Genomic DNA, 23,811 nt, shown 5'->3' on the forward strand with positions numbered 1-23,811 from the left:
AAACATTTTAAGGTTATCTACTGTTATTGGTGTCATGAGACATCAACAGTGCATAAGACGGGAAACCCCTTTTATGAGACTGCATGTTAAAATCTATTTTAGAAATAATATTGAACTGATGGCAAGGCAACAACCTTCTGAACCTTAGAAAAATTGTTATAACAATAGAAACAATAGGTATATCAAATTTAATTTTAATATTGTTGGTTCCCACGTTATTAGAGAAAGGTTTTAATACACTGCACTGTTTTAAATACATAAACAATAAATTACAAAGCATGAAACATTATTAAATCACTTTAAAAATAATTCTTGTTTAAAAAAATTTCCTTTTTTTAGTTTTGAAGAATATGATCTAAAATATTTAGTGTGTTAGGGGTAAAAATTGGTATAAATGGTTGTAATAATCAGTATTTAATTTATGGTTTAAGGTTTATTGTTTCTAAATTATTTATAATATAGTTCAGTTTTGTAACAGGAAATAAAAAAAAAATCTTTAAATTTTCTATCCTAATAACCAGTCATTCAGTATATATTTTCTAATCTATACTATTACTATTAATAATATAATTAAAAATGTGGACAATTGAATTATGCTCTCTAAAGCACTATTCAGAACTATAACTATTCTTGAAATTTTGGCTTTAGTTTCGTTGTGTCTCGTGGAGTCTCTTAGGCAACGCCGATGGGCACCATTTGTGGATAGAGCAGTCTGTCAATTGCTGCCTTTTTGGTAGCTGATCGAGGAGCACCATGTCCTGGTCTTCCCCACAAAGAAGTCCAAGTAGAAAAGTGACGTCTAGCAGTCTCGTCTTCCATTGCTTTTAGTTCCTTTAATTTAAAATAATAAACATATACTCTAAAAATGTGCTACGTACTATTTTTTGAAAATTTTCTACTTTCTACAAAATAAAAAGTTATTTTTTGTAAACACCACTGGCGTTTAAACCAAACGAAAACCAGCTTTTCAGTGACTTTTTGCTTGCAAAACAAATTTAAATTCAACTACAAAATATACTTAACGTTTTTAATAGGTATACAGGGTTGTTCACCACATACGACACGGAGTATTATAGCTAAACTATTAAATTTTTACAAATTGTAAGTTTTGGGTTCGTTGAAGAACTACTAGAGCTACAATTTAAAAATATTTTTACAAGATCCAGAGTGTCCCAAATAAATAAAAAATATGAAAGTTGTATTTTTTTAAATGGAACACCCTGTATATTATTAGATTTTTAGTTTCTACGATTAAAATAAAGGTAAATTTGATTAAGGTTTATCACACTTAAACCTTACAGTTTTTGAAATATTTTCAATTTTGTAAAATTGCAGTAAACATTTTAAGGCTTCATTTCTCCCAGGGTATCAAAGTTTTTAATACTAAATATTTACTGAAGTTTATTTATTGATCAGTTATTGTGTTGCAATAATAAAAATAATACTACCTCATACAGAGTGTCTAAAAAATTATTTTAAATAATTTGTAGCTTTAAACGCCAATAACTTCTTTAATTTAAATGGAACGCCCTGTATATTTTAAGAGAATCAGATGTACAATTTAATTTTCTATCAAATTGTATTATACCATTTTTTACCTATCCCTTTAAGTTTTCGTGGACAATGCATTTTCTTAAAACTTAGACCTCATTTATCAATATACCCATGGAATATTGACATTTTAGATTGTTTTTAAAGCAACAAATGTACAAAATGATTTTTAGTTAAACGATAATATTACTAGCCCATTTGTATGCAAAAAGAAAATTATTTAAATCTTTATAAAAGAATATACCATTAATTAAATATAACACCATTATTTCCACCCAAATATTAATTAATTACACACTTAATTGTGTTCGTTAATAAATTATTCTAAATAAATGTGGATTTGAATCAGAAATCAATATAATAATAAGTTATGAAAATGAACGTCTCTGTTGTTACAAATAAGCATTTATTAAAAAATGAAATATCATTTTTAAGGTGTTAGTTTTTACCACACTGACTAATACACATAGAAAACTCAGTTTTTTAGTATTTGGGACAATTATTATTAATCAACGCAAACAGTCAGTTAATGTATTTTGAATACCGGAATCATATTAATTGGTCCTCTTTAACAAATATTTAAACAGTTTTTTTTAATTTTTTCAATGAAATAAACGAATTATATCGACAATATTAATATCTCTACTCTTTAAAAATTTGGTACATTTTTAAAAATAATCTAAAATGTCAGTATTCCATGGGTATATTGATAAATAAGTTCTAAATTACAAGAAAATGCATTTTCTACGGAGACTTCAAGAGACAGGTAAAAAATGGTATAATACAATTTGATAGACAATTCAATTGTGCATCTGATTCTTATAAAATATACAGGGTGTTTTATTTAAATTAAACAAGTTATTGCCGTTTAAAGCTGATAATTATTTAAAATAAATTTTTAGACACTCTGTATAAGGTAGTATTATTTTTATTATTGCAACACAATAACTGATCAATAAATAAACTTCAGTCAATATTTAGTATTAAAAACTTTGATACCCTTGGAGAAATGAAAAAAAAATTACTGCAATTTTACAAAATTGAAAATATTTCAAAAGGTAAGGTTTAAGTGTAATAAACCTTAATCAAATTTACCGTTATTTTAATCGTAGAAACTAAAAATGTAATAATATACAGGGTGTCCCATTCAAGAAAATATAACTTTGATATTTTTTATTTATTTGGGACACTCTGTATCTTGTAAAAATATTTTTAAATTGTAGCTCTAATAGTTCTTCAACGAACCCCAAATTTATAATTTGTAAAAATATCATCGTTTAGCGACAATACTCCGTGTCGTATGTGGTGAACAGCCCTGCATATCTTCCTAATTCATTATCAGAAGCAAAAAAAACAACTAAAGAAATATTTAAAATATCTAAATATATCTAACTCTAAAACTGTTTACGGAAATACTAGAAGAAATCTTCTGTCAGCTACACTGGACTAACAAAGGATTGAATATATTTAGATGGAGAATATCAGGAGAGTAACCATCTAAGATTCGCTGATGACATAGTCCTAATTGACAATAGTCCTGAAGAATTTAACAAAGTAAATACAGCCAGAAATGAAGTAGGCCTCAAAATGAATTAGAAAAAACTAAAGTAATGCATAATAAACTAGTAAACAGAAAAGACATTTTAAAATAACACAACATTGGAAATATTAGAAGAAACTTAGCACGGCTTAAAAAAAACTCAATCTTGGAGAAAACTCAATCATGTTCAGAATTCCACTTTATCTAAAGAAGAAAACATTCGACCAATGTACACTACCAGTCATGATCTATGCATGCGAAACCTGGACACTTAAAATGGACATCATAAGAAAATTGCAGGTCGCACAACGCTCAATGGAACGAAATATGCTGGGAATCACCAAGAGAGACTGTGAAAGAATAGAGTGGATACGACAAAAGACCCAGACAATAGATGTCATCCACAGAGTCAAATCCCTCAAGTGGCAATGTACAGGACACCTGGCAAGAAGGACGGACAACAGGGGAACCACAAAAATTACAGCATGATACCCACGAACAATTAAGAGACCTAGAAGAAGACCGAACCTGAGTTGACCACAAAAAGAGTACCTAAATATGTGAGGGAGACTACAACATAATTGGAAATGGTTGAATAAGCTGAAAATGATGATGATGATGATATATAAGTATTAATAGACAGAATTATGAATGAAAGAAATGTTAACAATGATAAATATCTATTTAAATAAAATTCTTAATAACATCTTCATATAGTTCCATATTTTAGTTCATATATATATTTCTATAAAATATTTTCTATGTATTTATTTTTTCTATCTTTTATTATCTCTTCTCAATCTGATTCAATTGGCGTAGCTAAGTTCCTAGGTGATTTGGTTCTACATGTCCGACCCATAAGCAGTTGCGAAGGAGAATACCCAATATACTTCAAAGGCGTATTCCTGTATTGCAGTAGAGCCAACTCAATATCCATACCATCTTTTATACATTCCTTGACTATATTTTTCCCTAACTCTACACCCCTTTCAGTCAATCCGTTTAAACGTTGACAATTGACATTTCTTACCAATGAAAAATTCCAGTCTGCTGCAAATGACTTAAATTCAATGTTGTCAAAAGGCTTGTTCTGGCAGATAACCTTATTTGGTAGTCCGTGAGTAGAGAAAATTGATTTCATTAATGAGATAAGAGTTTTTACTGATTTTTCTTTGAGAGGAACCAACTCTAACCAGTTAGAAAACGCATCAAACAAAACTAAGTAGTTTTTATTGCAATAATTAAAAATATCTATAGTAATTTTTTCCCAAGGTTTTTCAGGAAAATGATGTGCCAACACAATCTCCTTATTTCTTTTTTTAGATCTAGTCTCGCATACTTTACATCTATTTACGAAAGACTCTATATCAGTTAACATTTTTGGCCAAAAAAATAACTGTCTAGCTCGTGACTTTGTTCTGTCAATATCAAAATGACCTTCGTGCAGTATACTAAGCACTGGTTGTCGTAGATCTGACGGCACCACCATTTTGTCGTACAAAAACAAAAGGTTATCACACACAAAAAGATTACGCTTTAAAGGAAAGTAATTCCAGATATTAACAGGTACTTGTCTCTTGTGTTTGGGCCAGCCCTTTTCACAGTAATCAAGTACCAATTTTAGATCACAGTCTGTGTTTAGGGCATTTTGAAATTCAGTCTTGCTCTTGTCTGAGAGTTGCATGTATTTATCAATACAGTGAACGATATAGTCATAATCTAGGCTATTTTGAAGTAGGTGAGTGTGAGAAGATGTGTTTAAATCATTTTCAGGCTTGTACGATACTGTAAAGTTATAGTTTAAAAGACATAGTTTCATTTTTCGTAATCTTGGAGTCAGTGAGCTCAAATCCTTACAAAACACGCCTTCTAAAGGTTTATATTTAGTAATAACGTTCACATGAAGTTCCCCAATCAGAAAATTGAACTTTCCCAGTCCAAAAATGAGAGCTAGCATTTCTTTTTCGATTCGAGTATAGTTCTTTTCTCGCAAACTCAAGTTTCTAGATGTATAAGCTAGAGGATGCCCATCTTGTAGTAAACAAGATCCCAAACCATTTCTTGAAACTTCAGTTTCTATTTCAAAGGTCTTGTCCGGGTCAAGAAATTTCAAAATGGAGTTGTGATCGCACTGAAACAGAGATTTCTCTGTAAGAATTCGGTTTTGAATCTTGTTTCTTGTGCCCTTATTGTGCTCTATCTAATTTTGTTCTTCAGTGCAAGATAATGATTTGTAGGTATCTATTTGCACATGGTCGCGTTCTTTGTGAGCTTCTACTAGCTTGATTAATCTTCTTGTTTCTTTTAGATGTGTGTTTTAGGTTTGGAATTTGAGCTTCATAATACAAACATCTTACAATCAGATATATACATTTTGACTTTGATGCTTTCTGGTAAACGGGTAAACGTATATTTTTTTCTTTAGTAGATTTTCTCAAATAACTTTAACGTTAAACGGTTTGCTGCAGTCAATCCTACGTAAAATTAACTGTGATTTTTTTGTTTTTTTTAATTTAAAAAAAAATTGTATAATGGTTCGTAGACTATAAATAATTTCGCCTAAACAATTTTATATAAATGTAACTTTATCTAATATTTAGGTGGATATAGCTTGTGACTAGTCTGTTTTACTACACCCCTAAAAATATTCTAACAACATGGTACCAGAATTGAAAAAAAAATAAAAAAATAAATGCATGCATAATTTACACTCTAATAGGTTTAAAACATCTCTAGTCACAGCAAAGTTGTTCAGAAAATACAGGGTGGCGCACCTCATTCGCCTCGGTTGATTATAGAGCATTTGAATCTGCCTCGATTTATTTAAAAAAAAATACAGGGTGTTGTATTTGAAATAACAAAGTTTTTATGTAAAATAAATCCTTAAAATAGGTCACTAATTTTTGGTACCCTGTATAAATTTAAGGAAGCAACAACATTTTTGAGTAAACTTTATTTCTTTGCCTTTAAACTCAGCACAAGAATTAATTCTGAAAAGTAATGTACAGGGTATTGATAATCAATTCTCTTGTAGCGTGCATATTTAAATATCTTTAAATATCTCAAAAACCAATTATTTTAAACATATTTAACCCTTATAATAAATGTCTTTTTTGGACCCAAGAATCCTAAAAATGAAATAAAAATACAGGGTGTTCCATAAGAAAAAATATAAGTTTGATATGGATCTTAGTTCTGAGACACCCTGTATATTTCAAAATAATTTTAAATTGTGCACATTGCCTCCCCACATATACCCATAAAATATTTTGTTTCTACATCTTTCCGTTTTCGTATAATCAACCGAGGCATATGAGGTGCGCCACCCTATACAGGGTTGTTCACCACATACGACACGGAGTATTGTAACTAAACGATTAGATTTTTACAAATTGTATGTTTTGGGTTCCTTGAAGGACTATTAGAGCTACAATTTAAAAATATTTTTACAAGACACAGAGTGTCCCAAATGTGTAAAAAATATTATAGTTGTATTTTTTTAAATGGAACTCCCTGTATATTATTCTATTTTTAGATTCTAAATTTGATTAAGGTTTATCACACTTAAACCTTACCGTTTTTGAAATATTTTCAATTTTATAAAATTGCAGTAAAAATGTTAAGGCTTCATTTCTCCAAGGGTATCAAAGTTTTTAATACTAAATATTTACTGAAGATTATTTATTGATCAGATATTGTGTTGCAATACTAAAAATTTTACTACCTTATACAGAGTGTCCAAAAATTTATATTAAATAATTACTAGCTTTAAACGACAACAACTTGTTTAATTTAAATGGAACACCCTATATATTTTACGTAAATCAGATGCACAATGTAATTGTCTATCAAATTGTATTGTTCCATTTTTTACCCATCTCCTCAAGTTTTCATAGAAAATGCATTTTCTTATAATTTAGACTTCATTTATCACTATACCCATGGAATATTGACATTTTAGCTTATTTTTAAAGATGTAACAAATTTTCAAAGGGTACAGATACTAATATTGTCGATATAGTTCGCTTATTTAATTAAAAAATAAAAAATCTGTTTAAATATTTTTGTTACAGAGGACCAATTAATATGATCCCAGTATTTAAACTACATTAATTGACTGTTTACGTTGTAGTAACAATTGCTCCAAATACTAAAAACTGAATTTTGTGTGTGTATTAGACAGTGTGGTAAAAAGTAACACCTTATAAATTTTATTTCATTTATTGACGAATGCTTATTTATAAAAACAGACACATTCATTTTCATAACTTATTATTATATTGATTTCTGAGCCAAATCCACATTTATTTAGAATAATTTATTAATTAAAACAATTTAAGTTTTGGTGTTTTTGGTAGGAAATAATGGTGGTATATTTAATTGGTATACTCTTTTACAAAGATTTAAATAGCTTTTTTTATGCCAATGGGCTTGCAGTATTTACCACCTGTACATTTTGTACATATTATGGTGCTATAAAAAAATCTGAAATGTCAATATTCCATGGGTATAGTGATAAATGAGGTCTAAATTATAAGAAAGTGCATTTTCTACGAAAACTCGAAGAGATGGGTAAATAATGGTATAATACAATTTGATAGACAATTACATTGTGCATCTGATTCACGTAAAATATATAGGGTGTTCCGTTTAAAGCTAGTAATTATTTAATATAAATTTTTGGACACTCTGTATAAGGTAGTAAAATTTTTATTATTGCAACACAATATCTTATCAATAAATAATCTTCAGTAAATATTTAATATTAAAAACTTTGATATTAAATATTTACTGAAATAACAGAAATAAAGCCTTAAAATTTTTACTGCAATTTCACAAAATTGAAAATATTTCAAAAACGGTAATGTTTAAGTGTGATAAACCTTAATCAAATTTACCTTTATTTCAATCGTAGAATCCAAAAATAGAATAATATACAGGGTGTTCCGTTTAAAAAAATACAACTATAATATTTTTTACTTATTTGGGACACTCTGTATTTTGTAAAAATATTTTTAAATTGTAGCTCTAATAGACCTTCAACGAACCCAAAACTTACAATTTGTAAAAATCTAATCGTTTAGCTACAATACTCCGTGTCGTATGTGGTGAACAACCCTGTATACAACTAAATAAAATAATGAACATCTGTTTTCAATGTATTTTTTAAAAATTTTGTCAATATCTTGAAAAAAAACAAACTGCTGTGACTACAGTTATTAACATGATGTTATATTAAATAAATCACCTGAGATCTTTCCCTCTTTGACATCATTTGTTGTGACAGTTCTTTCAAATATGCGGATCCATCTCTGTTCCAGAGGTATGATTTGCTAAAAAAATTAACAGTAATAATATTAATGAATATCCTCCAATGATGAAACAGTATATACTATTATTTACCTGAGGTCTCGTTCTTTAGTGACATCAGTACTACACAGTGGTACCCTGGGTGGTAACTTTCTGTCTTTGGCCAACAGTTGTACCAACTCCACGCCATTTTCCTTGTTGTCCGAAAGTGGCGAGAGTTTTCTGTTATTTGGGGGAACTACCGAATTCTTTTTAGTGTTGGACGGGTAGATAATAGGGTCAAGTTTTACCACACGGTTTGGTGGAATAACTTTGGATTTCTTGAAGTTTTCGTAGTTTCTGTAATAAATGATTCGTGTTACATATTTTATTCTTTAAATATACAGGAGTCTCTCGTTTCAGGTGAAGGTTAGTATGCATGATGAATATCATGTTTTTTTTTAAATTTTTAAACTTTAAGTTAAAAAAACATAATATGTTGATAATATGGCAACATAGGTAGTTAGGTAGCAAATTAAATTTAGAAAAAAAAAACGAAAAAAAACAGTGATTTTCAAAATTTAAACATTTCATTTTTTATTTTAATATACAGAGTGGTCCGAAGTGTATTTCGGAAACTTCGGCAGCATATTCTGCAGATAAAAATAAGTAAAAAAGGTCGTGTAAATGTATATCCTGAAATGCTTAGTTTCGGAGATACAGGGTGTACAAGTTTCATTTTTATTTCGATTTTTTTCAAATAATTTCTGAAGTAACATCAATACTTGGGTGAAAATTGGTGTCTGGGAGTTTTTTGACATGAGAAATTTGAGTTTGATGTCAATAGCACTCCTACTTGTAGAGGGCGCCACCTATATATTTTTTAACTGGTTTGAAGAGTAATAACATTTCGTCCGTACCTGTATAAAACTACTGAGTAAAAAAATATGTAAGTTTTCTACGTATAAAAGGTCTCTTGGTAAAATCTCTACGAGTAACGGTTCTCGAAATATTTGGAATCGAATTTATCAATACCTGTCATCATTGACATTAATTAAACAATAGACTGAAATCATAAATTTAAAATGTTATTGTGTCAAAAGTTCAACAGAAACTGTTTTATTATCATTTTTTGCAGAAAAAATTGGATAATGCTAATCGAAAAGGACCCAAGCGCCAAACTGTGATTTTGAGATATTGCCTTTTAACGTATGAGCGAGCTCTATCTCTCTTTGTTGAGCTATCAAGAAAAATGTAGGTATCCACAATTTATGACAAAATTGATTTAAGAGTAAAAGAACAAATTGACGAAACACAGCTTCAAACTTTACACATTTTAATAAACATTTGGTGCATAATTCTTTTTTAAGAAATACCGGAGTACTGTTATTACAGTAAAACTTCCCATTTCGGCCACTTCTAAAAAGCGGTCACTTCTGTTAGCGGTCAATTTTCAGTTGTTTGAATTAATCTTAGGGAAATTCCTATATTAAAATATTTCTCAATAACGTTAATTCCGAAAGCGGTCACCGGCCGCTTCAAAGGTACATTTTAGGGAAAACCCCATTAAATTTATTGCCCCAATACCGGCCAAAAACCGAACCCTTCGAACCTTTTTTTTTGTCTAACAAGAGCTGTTTCAGGACACTTTAGGAAATTCCAAGCAATAAACATTTGTAATTTGTTTGAGAAGTAGGTACAGAGAGTGACAAATACAATACAAATTCGTCAGTAGTTTGCTGAAATTTTTGGGAGATATAGAATCAGTTTAGTTTCTTACTTTGAAAGAACAGCAACCATGTCTTTGAAACGTAAACATTTGTCTATTAAAGAGAAATTAAATATTGTCGCGGAAAGTGAAAAATATAACAGCAGTGCTCGAAAGTTGGCGGAAAAGTTTGGTGTTGGAAGAACGCAAGTGAACGACATTTTAAAAAACAAAGTGGAATTAAAAAAAATGTTTGAAGAAGAAGGATGCAATGCAGATAAAAAACGAAAGTTTCCTAAAACAGAAGGATTTGCAATCGATCAACTAGTTTACGAATGGTTTTGTAAGGCAAGGAACAAAAACATACCCATATCGGGAACCTTAATTCGGGAAAAAGCTCTTGAGGTATCTACATCCTTGAAACTTAGTGAATTTAAGGCTTCAACTGGCTGGTTAAATAAGTTTTGCAAGAGACATAATATTAACTTCAAAACAATTTGTGGTGAGTCTGCAGATGTGGATGAAGTGACTGTTGAAGACTGGAAAACAAAATTAACAGCAATCATTAAGGAATACGACACTAAAGACATTTTTAATGCAGACGAAACAGGGCTTTATTATATGGCAATGCCAAACAAAACCTTTGCTTTAAAGAATGATAAATGTGCTGGCAAAAAATCAGCTAAACAACGAGTGACACTGCTTTTCTGTTGCAGCATGCATGGTGAGAAGGAAAATCCGCTAGTTATAGGTAAGAGCAAAAACCCGAGATGTTTTAAAGGAGCGCATGTAGATAAATTGCCGATAGAATGGGTATCCAACAAAAAAGCTTGGATGACGACAGATATAATGACATCTTGGCTCAAAACCTTTGACACCAAAATGAAACGGCAGGGTAGAAAAGTTCTTTTATTTTTGGATAATGCCACGTCTCACCCAAAAATAGAACTTGAAAATGTTCGTATAATTTTTTTTCCTCCAAATACGACATCTCATTGCCAGCCGTTGGACCAAGGAATTATTCAAAATTTTAAATTAAAATATCGTCAATTTTTTATTAAAAGACTTTTGACTTTTACTAATACCGAAGAAACGATGGAAAAGGCTAAAGAGAGCATAAATTTGGCAAGTACTATGGTGTGGATAAGTACAGCATGGAAAAATGTTACATCGAACACTATAAAAAAATGTTTCCAAAAAGCGGGATTTGCAACCGTCAAAGGGGACGATGCATTTGACGAAGAGGACGACATTCCTTTAAGTCAGTTATCTTCAATTTTAAAAAACATGCCAGGAAGTCCAGATCTTAAAGAATATCTGACAGTCGATTCAGATGTCCCTACGGAAAATCCTAGTTTAGAGATGCAGGGAATAATCCAGGAATTTACAAACAACAAGGACAGACAGGACTCCACTCAAGCCGAAGAGGAAGAAGATGAAGGCCAAGACATTCTGTGTTCATCTATAAATAATATGAGTGAAGTATGTGAAAAATTAAGAGACATTCAGAATTTTTTGGTGATTCAAAACAAAGACGAACTAGCGGTTGATATTGCCCATACTTTGATGAAATTTGAAAGTGAAATTACAAAAATCAAAATTAAAAATTTAAAGCAGACTACCATTAATCAGTTTTTCACCATATAAAATAAGGTTATCATTTTGTAACTTTTTAAAGTCAATTGTACATATGTATATAAGAATACCTATGTAAAAATACATATGTATACATTGTAAGTTTTTTTCAAAATTCTTATGTAATAAAGTTTTTTTTTTGTAACAACTGAATTATTTTTTTGTGCCAAAATCTAAAACTGAAGATCATTTATTAACACTTATTGTGTGTTTGTACTACATGCTCGTACTTAATTTTAATTACTTTGCACGTTTCCAAAATAAAGGCATTTTACATTGGTATCTGTATTTTATTGTTCCCAATAGTGGCCACTTCCCTTAACGGCCACATTCCTTTGAAAATTTTTGTGGCCGCTATATGGAAGTTTTACTGTAATTTTAAAAAAGAACCAAGTTCTTGGTTACTTGTAACCACAAAGAAAATCTACAACATGGTTTACGGTGTTTTCTATTGCAGATGTGTTTCTCTGTTTGTTCTGGAGAATAGAAGTCTCCTTTATCCATTGTTTCGAAAATTATATTTTCCCAAGCAACCAACACAATACTTTTAGCTCTTTCACTGATTCCTATGTTTACCCTCGTTTTAGGTTAATACCTTTCTTTTTTATAATAGTTTTGTAGTTTTAATATGAACGCGGCTAAGCAAACATTTAAAGAGAATCAACAGAAAACGGACTACATATAAAAGGAATTGTCGCTTGGATCCTTTTAGACAAATTCAAAAGATTCCTACACAGTGGTGGTGCTTAGGACCCCGTTCAATAGATGTAAGACACCTAATTGTAGCTACAGTTGTAGCGTGGATCTTTTTCCACATATAGATTGAATACTGCTCAGTCGGATGATGCCTTTTACTCACTTTTCGTAATTTGGCATTTACAACAATTATTATTTATTTTTTTACAATTTTTTTTATTATTATTTTTTTTTTTTTATTTTTTTTTATTTTTTTGGTTTTTTTTTGTTTTATTTAGTTTTTTTTTTTTTTATCATCCAATTATGATTAATTTAAAAAAAAATTAGAAAGTTTTTCACTCAAAAATTCTCTACTCAACGTGATTTTTTTGTCAATAATGACATGTATTGACTATTTCCATTCTAAATATCTTGAGAATGGTTGCTCGTAGCGATTTTTACCAAGAGACATTTTTTACGTAAAAAATAACGGTGTACTTAAACAGCCGTTAAACGGTAGCCTACTAAAATGCCGTTAATAGATATTGTGACGTCGTTCATGTCGGCGGAAAGTAATGCCTAGCCATGAGCATTTTGCAAGAGCACCTGTGGCTCCGTGGCTGAGGCTATCGCTTCGAGAGCAAATGGTCCGGGGTTCAAATCTCACGCCGACCAAGACTTTTTTATATATTTTTTTGCTTATAGCGTGATCTTATTGCATTGTTTTCACTCTTTTTTGTTGAATTGGTTTAGTTATTTGGCGTGTTGGTTAGCGTGGTTATTTGGAGGGTGTTAATTCATCAGTTAGTTGGTTATTTGGTGGGGTTGGTTGATTTTTACTAATTTATATTTGTATTTTAAATTTTTTTATCAGTGTCGAGGATAGTTGCGTTGGTTAAGTTGGTTATTTGGTGGAGTGGATAGCGTTGGTTAGTCCTTATAAAATTCCTATATTTCATAAAGCCGTCAAGTGCGTCACATCAACGACGTCATACCTATTAACGGCATTTTAGTAAGCTACCGTTTAACGGCAGTTTAAGTACAGCCAAAAAATAACGTAAATGTATATTTTTTCACTCGGTAGTTGTATACAAGTACTGACGAAAAGATATTAATCTTCAAAACAGTTAAAACAGATGTAGGTGGCGCCCCCTACAAATAGGAGTCATATTGACACCAAAATGAAATTTCTCATATCAAAAAACTCCCAGACACCAATTTTCATCCAAATATTGACTTTACTTCAGAAATTATTTGGAAAAAATCGAAATAAAAATGAAATTTCTACACCCTGTATCTCCAAAACGAAGCATTTTAGGACATACATTTATACGAACTTTTTTACTTATTTTTATCTGCAAAATAGGCTGCCGAAGTTTCCGAAATACAGTTCGGACCACCCTGTATAGTATAATATTTTTAATCATGTTATTTTGTTAACATAACTCGAACATTATCACTGCTGTATTAAGTTTAAAGAGATTATACGATAGTTACAAAATTTACAAAACATGTATTACTTTTGATCCTCGTAAGGTTTTTTAAGGGCTTCGTTTTCAAGTTTCCTCAAAGTGGCATCGTTTGACCATCCCTAAAAATACACATTGTTTGAAATTAAATGAATTGACCACCTACATATTATGTTATACGAGTATGTATAAAAATGTAAGTATACTATAAACATACCGTGCTGGCAACTGTTACTTTTGGGTCGGCATTTACATGTGTGGAAGTAAATCGCATAGGCATCTTATTAAGTCGGAGTGAGAGAAATGTGACCGACCGACGCGACGCGCGACGATGTGCTGTTGCGGCGTTGCCGATACGCCTTTCCCTATCAAGTAAAGTAAAATCACGATCGCAAACCGCTTATTTTTAAAAGACTTTTTTTTCAAGAGATAACTAGATAAAATCATTAGACATGTTTCTGAGCATCTGAAATGGAGTTATAAGGATATCGTTAGGGTGTCATTTTTTTATAACGAGAAAAAGTCAGAAATCGCGATAATTTAAAAACTCAACTTTTTAACACACAACAGGCCATAACTCAAGAACCACTTTAGATATTGAAACTTTTTTTTATTTTCAAGATCGGATTTTTTACAATATGTTTACATAAAAAAATTCGATAAGGTTGTTTTTTCTATTCAAAAATTGTAAACAATCCATCCATTTACTTTTAGAGCATAGCAATTTTCAGCAATCGTGTAATTTTTTTATTGATAAAGATTTTCACGTACTGTCTACAAAGAAAATACAGCAGAAATATTAACAAAGTTCTTGAAAAAACTACAATCTATTATTTCTAATAGATTTCGAGATATCGATTTTTGAATTCAGAGTTCTAATAGCGCGACCACTATCGAACACCCACTCAATTCTACTTATTTTTACCAAAAATGCAAGTGTTTCTAGCTTGCACTTAAAAAAATTCAGGCTATAGGGAAAATTACAACGATTCGTTAATAAATGAACAAATTAAGTATCACGAGACGTAATTCAATCGTGAAGCTGAACGCATGACGTACACCTTTCCTAGAACTTTAAGTACTGACAGAGGTATTGATTGGGTCGACCGGTCAACTGCGACAAATCTGCTATATCTCCTTCCACGTCTCTTAGCGATGTGCACAGTTTCTCGGTTTATTTCATATGTTTGGCAACGTGTTTACTGTCCTCTCTTTGTTCAGTACATTATAAACGCATTGTACTCTTCTTCATACGGAAATCTCGACCCAAGACTAACCTTTGTCAGCCCTTAGTCTAAGAAAGTGAGTAAGCTACACAACCAACTAAGTGTAGCTCACCATGGATTTTAAAAACCCAAGTCCGATGGCGTTCGGTGATCTCCATGGTCTACCCCTGGTCCTCTCTTACCCCAAGGAGGCGATTTTAAAACTTTCAAAAGTCGACATTCAGTAAAAAAATTAGATCGTCAGCAAAAACAAATATTTTTTCGTCTGGCTTAAAAACTAACTTTTAAAAACTTACCTGGCGCTTTTCGTACTCCTGTTCTAGAAGTTTCTTTCGCAGCTGATTCTGCTTCTTTTCCTCAACTAATTTATCTACAAGAAAACTTGATTACAATAATAATAATTTACACACTAGATTGTTGAAAATATTCTGTAAGGGTACTGGCCTGGGTCAACCAGGCGGGCTAGACGATCCCCTGAGAGTTGGTCTTAGCAGAGCAGAAGCACGGAGCTACCTTCGACTGCTCCACGAAAGGGGAGACACTCCTCTGAAAAGAGGAGAGTAAAGAAATCAAGAAACAACCTGACTCATCTCCATCAAAGGGCAAGAGAGGGAGCGAGAACCTCTCACCTCTTCTTCGACAGGGAGAGAAAAAAGCCAGGATGGAAAGCCGTCCAACACCTGGAGGCAAGCAGGGACCGTATCAGCAGCTTTGTTGCTATTGCTGGACAAGTGAAAATGGCGGTGCTACCAAAGCATTTCCCAAAGGTTGCTCTGACCACCGACCAGCAAACGTCTCTAGAAGAGGCTATACTGGACGAAGTAGTAGCGATCGGATCGCAACACAACGATCTACAAAATGTTGGTCAGCTGCGTTTTTGGGGATACACTTTCGGGTGGGCCTGATCCTCATAGATTGTGTATCTCGAGAATCGGCGAATTGGTTGGTGGAAATCGCACCTAAGCCTACAAATTGGCAAGGGCCGGAACTGGTTGCAGTAAAGGGAGAAAACATCTCTAAAGGGGCGGCCATCACGGTCTTTCTGCCGAGGAGCAAGGTGAAAGACACCACCTACCTGCTGCGCCTTATCCATGGTCAGAACTTCAATCACATTCAGAACATAGAGTTGGCGGGTCATCAACTCGAGAGAGGAGGGTCGTAGTCAGGTCCTCACAATAGGAATTGACTTCAAATCCACGGAGGCAATAGAGAAAGAGGGACATATCCTCTATTATAGATACGGGACAACACCGGTATCAGGTCTAAGGAGAGACCAAGTTAAAGAGGTGGAGAAAATGGAGACAGATCCTCCAGCCTCCACCTCACAGGTTCCTCAGCCGGAGGCAAGCTCCTCGACTGTGAAGGGCAGCACGGAGGGCTAAACTCCAACCGTGGAAGGGTGTGTACCCTCGGAGGCAGAACTGTTGTCAGAGGAGGATGGGAAATACCCTGTCCCTCTACAACAGAGGTATGATGGGTTATGGATTGTGTGATGACTCAAGGAAGGGGGGTACAATAGATCTTTAAGGTCGCAGTGATTAACCCCCCCCCCCTCTTACTCATTCTACATTCTACAAGGGTACTAGATCTCTTTACCAAGTGCTTTTTTGTATTCCAGTTGTTGTTCTCTGTTTGTTTTGTATCTGAACGTGTTATCTACCGCTCTACGTAAGTCGTTTCCGAACTGAAACCTCAACAATGGATCTTCTTTGGTTTTCGCCATTTTTTGACCATCTTTTTCTATGGGTGCTCCACAACCAGGACGACCTAAGTCTAAAGTACCAACGAATCTCTTGGCCTGCAATGAAATACAAGTATTTAAATCGGTTATATTGATAATGAAGTATCAAGTAAAAAAGTCGTTAAGTTAAACATGGATTAAAATACTCAACCATGGGCGCCGGAAGAATGAAATTTAGGGGGGGGGGCAAGGTAAAAATGAATAAAAAATTGACATTTTTGGTAATTATTGGGAAAACTGGAAATCGTCCGATTTTCACCAAAATTGGTATACACCCTATTTTGAAGTCGTAGATTACGAATCTGAACTTTTTTCTTGGCGGTCTCTTACCGTTTTTCAGAAAAACGGAAAATAATTTCAATATCGAATTTTTCTTAATTTCTCATATTTTTAAGGTTTTCTAGCACATATTTTGTTAGGTATTCAATAATCAATAATGTTTTTGCTATTTGCTGTTACTTTTTAACCAATTCTATGCATAATAGAGGAAAATTTGCTAAAATAAATTTGTAAACAATCTGAAAATGTTAGGTTATAGCTTTGTTCGGGTTCTTGTTATTACCGATTCTGAACCGTCCAAGAACTCTGCAGCGCATGCGCAAATGAAATAATGTCTTCATATTTCCTTCTGCGCATACGCATCACAGTTCTAGGACGGTTCAGAATCGGTAATAAGAGAAACCCGAAGTAAGTTTATGTGTTTCTGGCATTTAAAGCAACGTTGCCAATGCTAAACCTAAATTTAGCGTGTTTTTTTCGCTCATTCTGCAATTACGAAAGGCGGTCGCCAGAAGAACGGCTCCTTCCCATAACTGCTATTTTACCAACGAGATCTGACTATTTATACCCACGAAGTTGCACGAAAGAGTTTTGATTGCATTTGTTACAACTTCCATGCAGAGGGTGTTAATCTTTTGTTGTTATATTATTAGATTAACTAAAAAAGATTAACCCCCTCCGCAAAGAAGTTAAAACCAATGCAATCAAAACTCTTTCGCGTAATTTTGTGGATATAGGTGTATATTTAATTATTGTCGATCTCATAGTAGGTAATTTATTTAAAATCCCTAATCACCCGAAAAAATAGAAGAATGGCAACGTTGTAAATTTTCAAATTTCTAGATTAGGTCTAGAATATATTTGTCTCTCTTATGTAATAAGAAGAAAGAAGATATATCAAATGTGAAACTTCCATCTGGTCTCAATTTTCTTTGCTATTTTGTTAAGAAAAGTGTTTTTCAGTAAAATGTTGGACACTTTTCTATCCCCAATCAAGTGTGGCTTTTAGATAAACTATAATATTATGAAAATATAGTGAAATTATTACTTTATAGGGCCGAAATAAAGAAAAATTCAACGTTGAAATAATTTTCCGTTTTTCTGAAAAACGGTAAGAGACCGCCAAGAAAAAAATAGATTCGTAATCTACGACCTCAAAATAGTGTGTATACCAATTTTGGTGAAAATCGGACGATTTCCAGTTTTCCTAACAATTACCACATTTTTTATCATTTTACAGGTAACACCTAACAATTTCATAATAATGATTATTTTTTTTACAGATGGATGTAAGAAGATAGCTTTTATTTTTATTGTTTCAGTGATCCAGGGGGGGGGGCAAATGCCCCCTCTTGCCCCCCCTGTCCGGCGCCCATGTACTCAACATTATTTTTTATTCCATTTTTTAAAGGTTTCTATAAAAATTTTGACTTTTTTATAAGTTTTGTAAAAACTGTATAAAACTGGTTACAGATTTTTTGGTAAAATGATGAAATTTTAATACATCTGAATGAAATAAAATAAATCTTTGATGTTCGATACTGCCAGAAGAACTATTAACTTAAAAATTGATTCCTTGCGTTCATAGATAGCTAAATATAATTACGTTTTGGTAGTCCTTGTTTGGAAACAGTTCTTCTAATCTTAAGTTTCTTAGACCTCTAGGTTTTGCATCGTCACTCCTACCAAATGGCCAATAGCGTTCTAACATTTCTTTCATCTGAAATTAAAAAATGTAATATTACAGTGACTCACACTAGTATTTTAACGTGTTTGCTACCAAGAGGCTCATATATGAGCCACAGTAATCTCTTTAGTAGACGGCAGTCCTATATATGCACCAGAAACTGAGTTGCATCTACATACAGGGTGGCCCATTAGTGCGAGGAAGTCCAATATCTTCGTTATTGTCGATATGTACGATATGGAAACAAGTTTTTTACAGATTTTTTTAATGGATTCGCAGATATATTTGCGGTTTTATATTTCATATGGCATTTTCCACAGTAAATTTTTATCAAAGCCACCCAATAAATTTTCTCTCGTATTTTACCCTGGAGAGGGCCATATGAAATAATACTGCGTGTATCTGCGAAACCATTAAAAATTCTGAAATACTTTAAATACAAAAAACGTTCATTTTTTAATTCTCCATCTAATAAAAAAATAATATACAGGACGTTCCAGTTGTTTGGCGTAGAATTTTGAACATCCTGTATGATTTAAGATTGCGATATTTATAGCAAAGTAAGTTTAGACCATCTAAAGTAAATACCTAATATAGTTTTGATTTCAGGACAGTTCTTGTATTTTTAATATTTTTTTTAAGAAAGTCTGAAAAATATATATGTATTTTTTATTTATTTATTAATATCTCTGAAACTATAAAAAAATTGCTCATATCCTATGAATATGTGAAGTGATCTGAAGGGAAGCTAAAATGCAGTAATATACAGGGTGTTCTATTTAAAAAAATAATCCCGATCCACTCACACTTTTCTGGACCACCCTATAGAAATTAAAATATTTTTCTGAAATGCATCCCCGTACATACTTTAGGTTTGTACTTAATCAAACTTTCCAGACACAATGCTAGTTAAAAGAAATTATATTTTTAATCAATATTCAATAATACTTCCAATATTACAGAATTTTAGACAAATTAAACTAAAATTAAGGTTTAGATATCCACTTAAATGTCAAGTAATACCATAAATTGAGACAAAATTACCGAACAACAAGCCCTACAGTTACATACTACCACACCCGTAATATTTCTCGCCTAAAGGTATTTGAACTATTGCAGGGTTCATCACCTTTACGCTCCCTACCCTCCTTTGCAAATGTAAAGCTTCCTTGCATGCAAATGTGTATACTTAATTAGGTCTATCCATAATAGCCCCGTTTAATGTTGCTTGAATAGGGAAATATAAGTTGTTGCCAATAGTATCATATTTCAGATTTATTATCAAGATTGGATACGGCGTGTTTTTCAAAAGTGGTTCTTTTAATTTTTCCGGTAAAAAAATGACTACAACTTTTGATTTTTTAAGGGAATCCTCGGTATTTTTTTTTACTTTATTTGAAAGAAAATGATATTCTGAAAATAGTGACATCATGTCATATCTCAACTTTTGACATCTTAATTTAAAATAATTGAATTATCGAGATTGAATTATTAGTGTCACGAGTCACGACAACAAATATATAATAATTTATAGAAATAAAAATGAGCTTGTAACGTTTTAGTAAAAAAAAATATTGACAATTGATTTTTCTTCAATCGAGTGTTATGGCTGTTGTGCTACAGCAGTTATTTTTCTAGGGAATTAGTTTTTAAATTACCACACTTGTCACTATTATACAGTCAGATGCAAAACAACTTTTTTAATTTTTTAATTAGTAAACTCAGTTTTTTATAAACATAAGTATTTGGCCTACATAGTTCTATCTATACTCTGTTTTTTTTTCTCAGGTAAGATTTCGACAGACGATGACAGAAGAAAAGCAGATGACGTCCCATACCAATCTATTTATTTTACTAAAAAAAGTTTCTGATAATTTTTAAGTTATCTATGGATGGGTTTAAATATAAATCCGTCATACGTCGTGTCTTGTTGTTTTTAACCAGTTTTATTGGTTTATTTAAAAAATGACAGATCGTATTTCAATTTTATTGGTTTGACGGAACCATGAACGACAAACGGACGCCGATGCGTATGAACTCGCCTTTAGATTTTTGTCATTTTTGACGCTTGTCAAAGTCTTGCCAAATTATAGGTTATAATTTTGTGTCAACTTTTGTTAAATACCCTGCGTTTTGGAAGATAATGCATTTTGATTCGTATTATTACGTGTGTTTTGTGTCTTTTGAAGTCGAGGAAAAATCGAGTGAAAATTAACTGTAGACCCAGAGCACAGTTTATGGTTAATATTCGCTGCCCAGGCAGAAAGTCTTATACACTAATGAAGTTGCCATCGATAAAGTTTGTATACCATTTCGTCGTGGATAAGTGCATCTCGTATATGGTAGAAGGATCAAACTAAACACATACCTACTAAAAACTGGAGCAGCTGTAAAATATCGACATCACACGATAGGTAAATAATGGATTTTAGTACTGCAGAAAAATAATGTCAAAAGGTACTGGTTTAAAAAAATTAAGATTAAAGTTAATTAATCAACCTTTAAGATATAAAATTTGGTAGGTGTTATTATTAATAAAATAGTTTGTTTTATTTACCTATGTTGTTTTATTTATTCCTGTGGAATATTACAAATTTTTATTTGTACATAAGTTATATTGATAAATATAATCATAAATGCGGGTAGTTTCATAAAGCTTGAAAGTAAATAATAGTTCTTTTTATATTTTTTGGTATGTAGTGTCTTGTTCTTGTTTGTTTTGTATTAACACATACCGTTTTTATTAAATAAAATAACTCGATAACATTTTTTCAGTTTTATACAGTTTTTTCACAATATTTTGAAGTAATCACTTGTCATCTTGTCAATCAAATTTTAAATAATTCCTGCTATGCGTTCCAGTTGTACCAACTTATTTCTTTGTAAAATAAAATAAACTACTTTGAAATTAAAATGACAGACACATCTATCACTGTCAAGGATCTTCTCGTTGGACAGACTATATAATTATTGAAGGGTTGTTTTACCCTAACTTTAAAACACCCTGTGCAATAATTTCGCGAGAAAATTTTCCTATAACATTATTTTTCGGTCAGAACTATGTCTCCTGAGCAATTTGTTTTTTGGCTCATGTCAGCACTCTCCTTGGTTAATTTTTATGAGCGAAGTGAACTTAAGTACCAATAACATTTTGAATATATTATATTTTGTTCCCCAAAAGTGGCTCACCCCTATAACTTTTTTATTTTTTCAGATAAAAAAATGAGATTTGGTACGTTAGTATATGACATAAATCAGGATTGATTGACGTATTCCTTTGTTTCCGGTCAGTTCCTGTTTACCGGAAATGACTACAACTTTTGATGTTTAAATGACACTTTCAGCATTTTTTTACTTCATTCGATAGAAAATGACACTGTGAATAGAATGACATATCATATACTATGTCAACTTGTAACATTTTCGCATATGGTTTATTTGAAATTGTAACATACGGTTTATAACGAAAATTTGACTCGAAATACCAAGTGTGTGGTACAAAATTATTGGTAAAAAAATGTTTCTTTTCCAAATATGCTAATGAGCCACCCTCGTTCCATTTGAAAAAAAATTGAGATATGATTAAAAATACGATATGGACATCTTTTAACCGGCCAGGACAAGACACGAAAAACATTAAACAATCAAATCTATTTTTTCCAAGGCTCCTTGATTAAAAATTCGTGTTTTTTACACAGCCATGGCACTCAAAATTGAAGTTTCAAATAGGATTTTTTAGCGAAAATATCAAAAGATGTGATATGTAATTCAAAAAAAATACTGAGGGCACCATTTAAAAATCAAAAGTTGTAGTCATTTCCGGTGAAACAGGAAGTGACCGAAAACAATTGAATACGTCTATCAACCCTAATTTGTGTCAAAGAGTAATATACCAATAAATCATCCGGTAGTGTCATTATTATCAAACAGAAGTTTTATTTTTTTAAATGACTTAACATTTATTATTACCTCTTGCTGTTCTTTAACTTTTCTGCGATTAGCCTCCTCCTTCTGTCTTTTAAGTAATTCCATACCTTCTTTAACAATACGCTCTTCTAAGTACTTCTTTTCCATATCCTTACTCGTCTGTACCGCTTCGTTTACGAACATTTTCATTCACCAAAGCCCTACCATCAACAAAGAATGTAAATAAATATTTATTTACTAGAAACTAGAAATCCGGCTGGTTTAAACGTTTTACAGACCGAAACTAACCTTCCTTTTGAGCCAATTTTCTAATTGATTAGGGTTTGTGTGAAATGACACAATAGTCTTTTGTTGTCTTTGGAATGACTAAAATTTTCAAAGCCTTCTGGACTGGTAAAAGCGGAGCGCGAATGTTTTTCTGTGACAGGCACCGAGCCGAGCCTCGCGAAAATCTGGGAAATCTGTTTCCACTGGAAAATCTTTAACGTGCAAGGCCCACTAAGTAGCAGGCGTGCGAAAATTAAATCTTGTTGGATTTTGCTCATTATCTTTTTTCCTTTCTAGTTTCCTCCGCTTTTATTTATTTTTATTAATCCTTGTTTATCTCATGATTGGTTTGGTTTGATTATCGGATGATATGGACTACAGAGAAATTATTAAATTGAAAATATTAGGAAAAATAGTGGGGCAATTTTCAAAGTATTCCTTTGGATGTGGTAGACAATGATTCAGTATTGAAACTAAAAGAATTTCGGACCTTCCATTGTCTTTATTAATCAGTCATTCAGTCAAAGAAATCTCTCTAAAGATCTTAATAGTCTATTACGCTGTACTGTTCGAGTCACTCTCAGGGTCGGGTAAAGCGGGTGTGTAGCCGAAGGAAATATATGTTATATTTCAGAAATCTGCCTGAGGCTTAGCCCGATCCTGTCGTGTTAAGTCACACCCAAAATTCCAAACACACGTGCTTTGATTTAGGCTTGATTAAGGTTTGCAGAGCTTCAGCATTTGCCATAAAATAGCGACCAATTTGTTACAAAACCATATAAATTATAATATCACTGTAATCACAAAACTTCAATCT

General features: G+C 32.1%; 1 protein-coding gene across 1 annotated transcript; it reads right to left on the reverse strand.

Moving 5' to 3' along the window:
* Window positions 1–437: 437 nt before the first annotated feature.
* LOC115877791 lies at window positions 438–23,194 on the reverse strand. Its single transcript, XM_030894101.1, has 9 exons — window positions 23,016–23,194; window positions 22,770–22,927; window positions 18,720–18,833; window positions 16,690–16,891; window positions 15,390–15,463; window positions 13,919–13,989; window positions 8,495–8,740; window positions 8,340–8,424; window positions 438–831 (listed from the first exon to the last, which is right to left on the reverse strand). The coding sequence occupies exons 2-9, from the start codon at window positions 22,914–22,916 to the stop codon at window positions 673–675; spliced, it is 1,098 nt and encodes a 365-aa protein (XP_030749961.1). The 5' UTR covers window positions 22,917–22,927; window positions 23,016–23,194; the 3' UTR covers window positions 438–672.
* Window positions 23,195–23,811: the final 617 nt, after the last annotated feature.

The sequence above is a fragment of the Sitophilus oryzae genome, unplaced genomic scaffold (assembly GCF_002938485.1).
Source record: "Sitophilus oryzae breed Bouriz unplaced genomic scaffold, Soryzae_2.0 scaffold_1499_pilon_pilon, whole genome shotgun sequence".
Classification (NCBI taxonomy): domain Eukaryota; kingdom Metazoa; phylum Arthropoda; class Insecta; order Coleoptera; family Curculionidae; genus Sitophilus; species Sitophilus oryzae.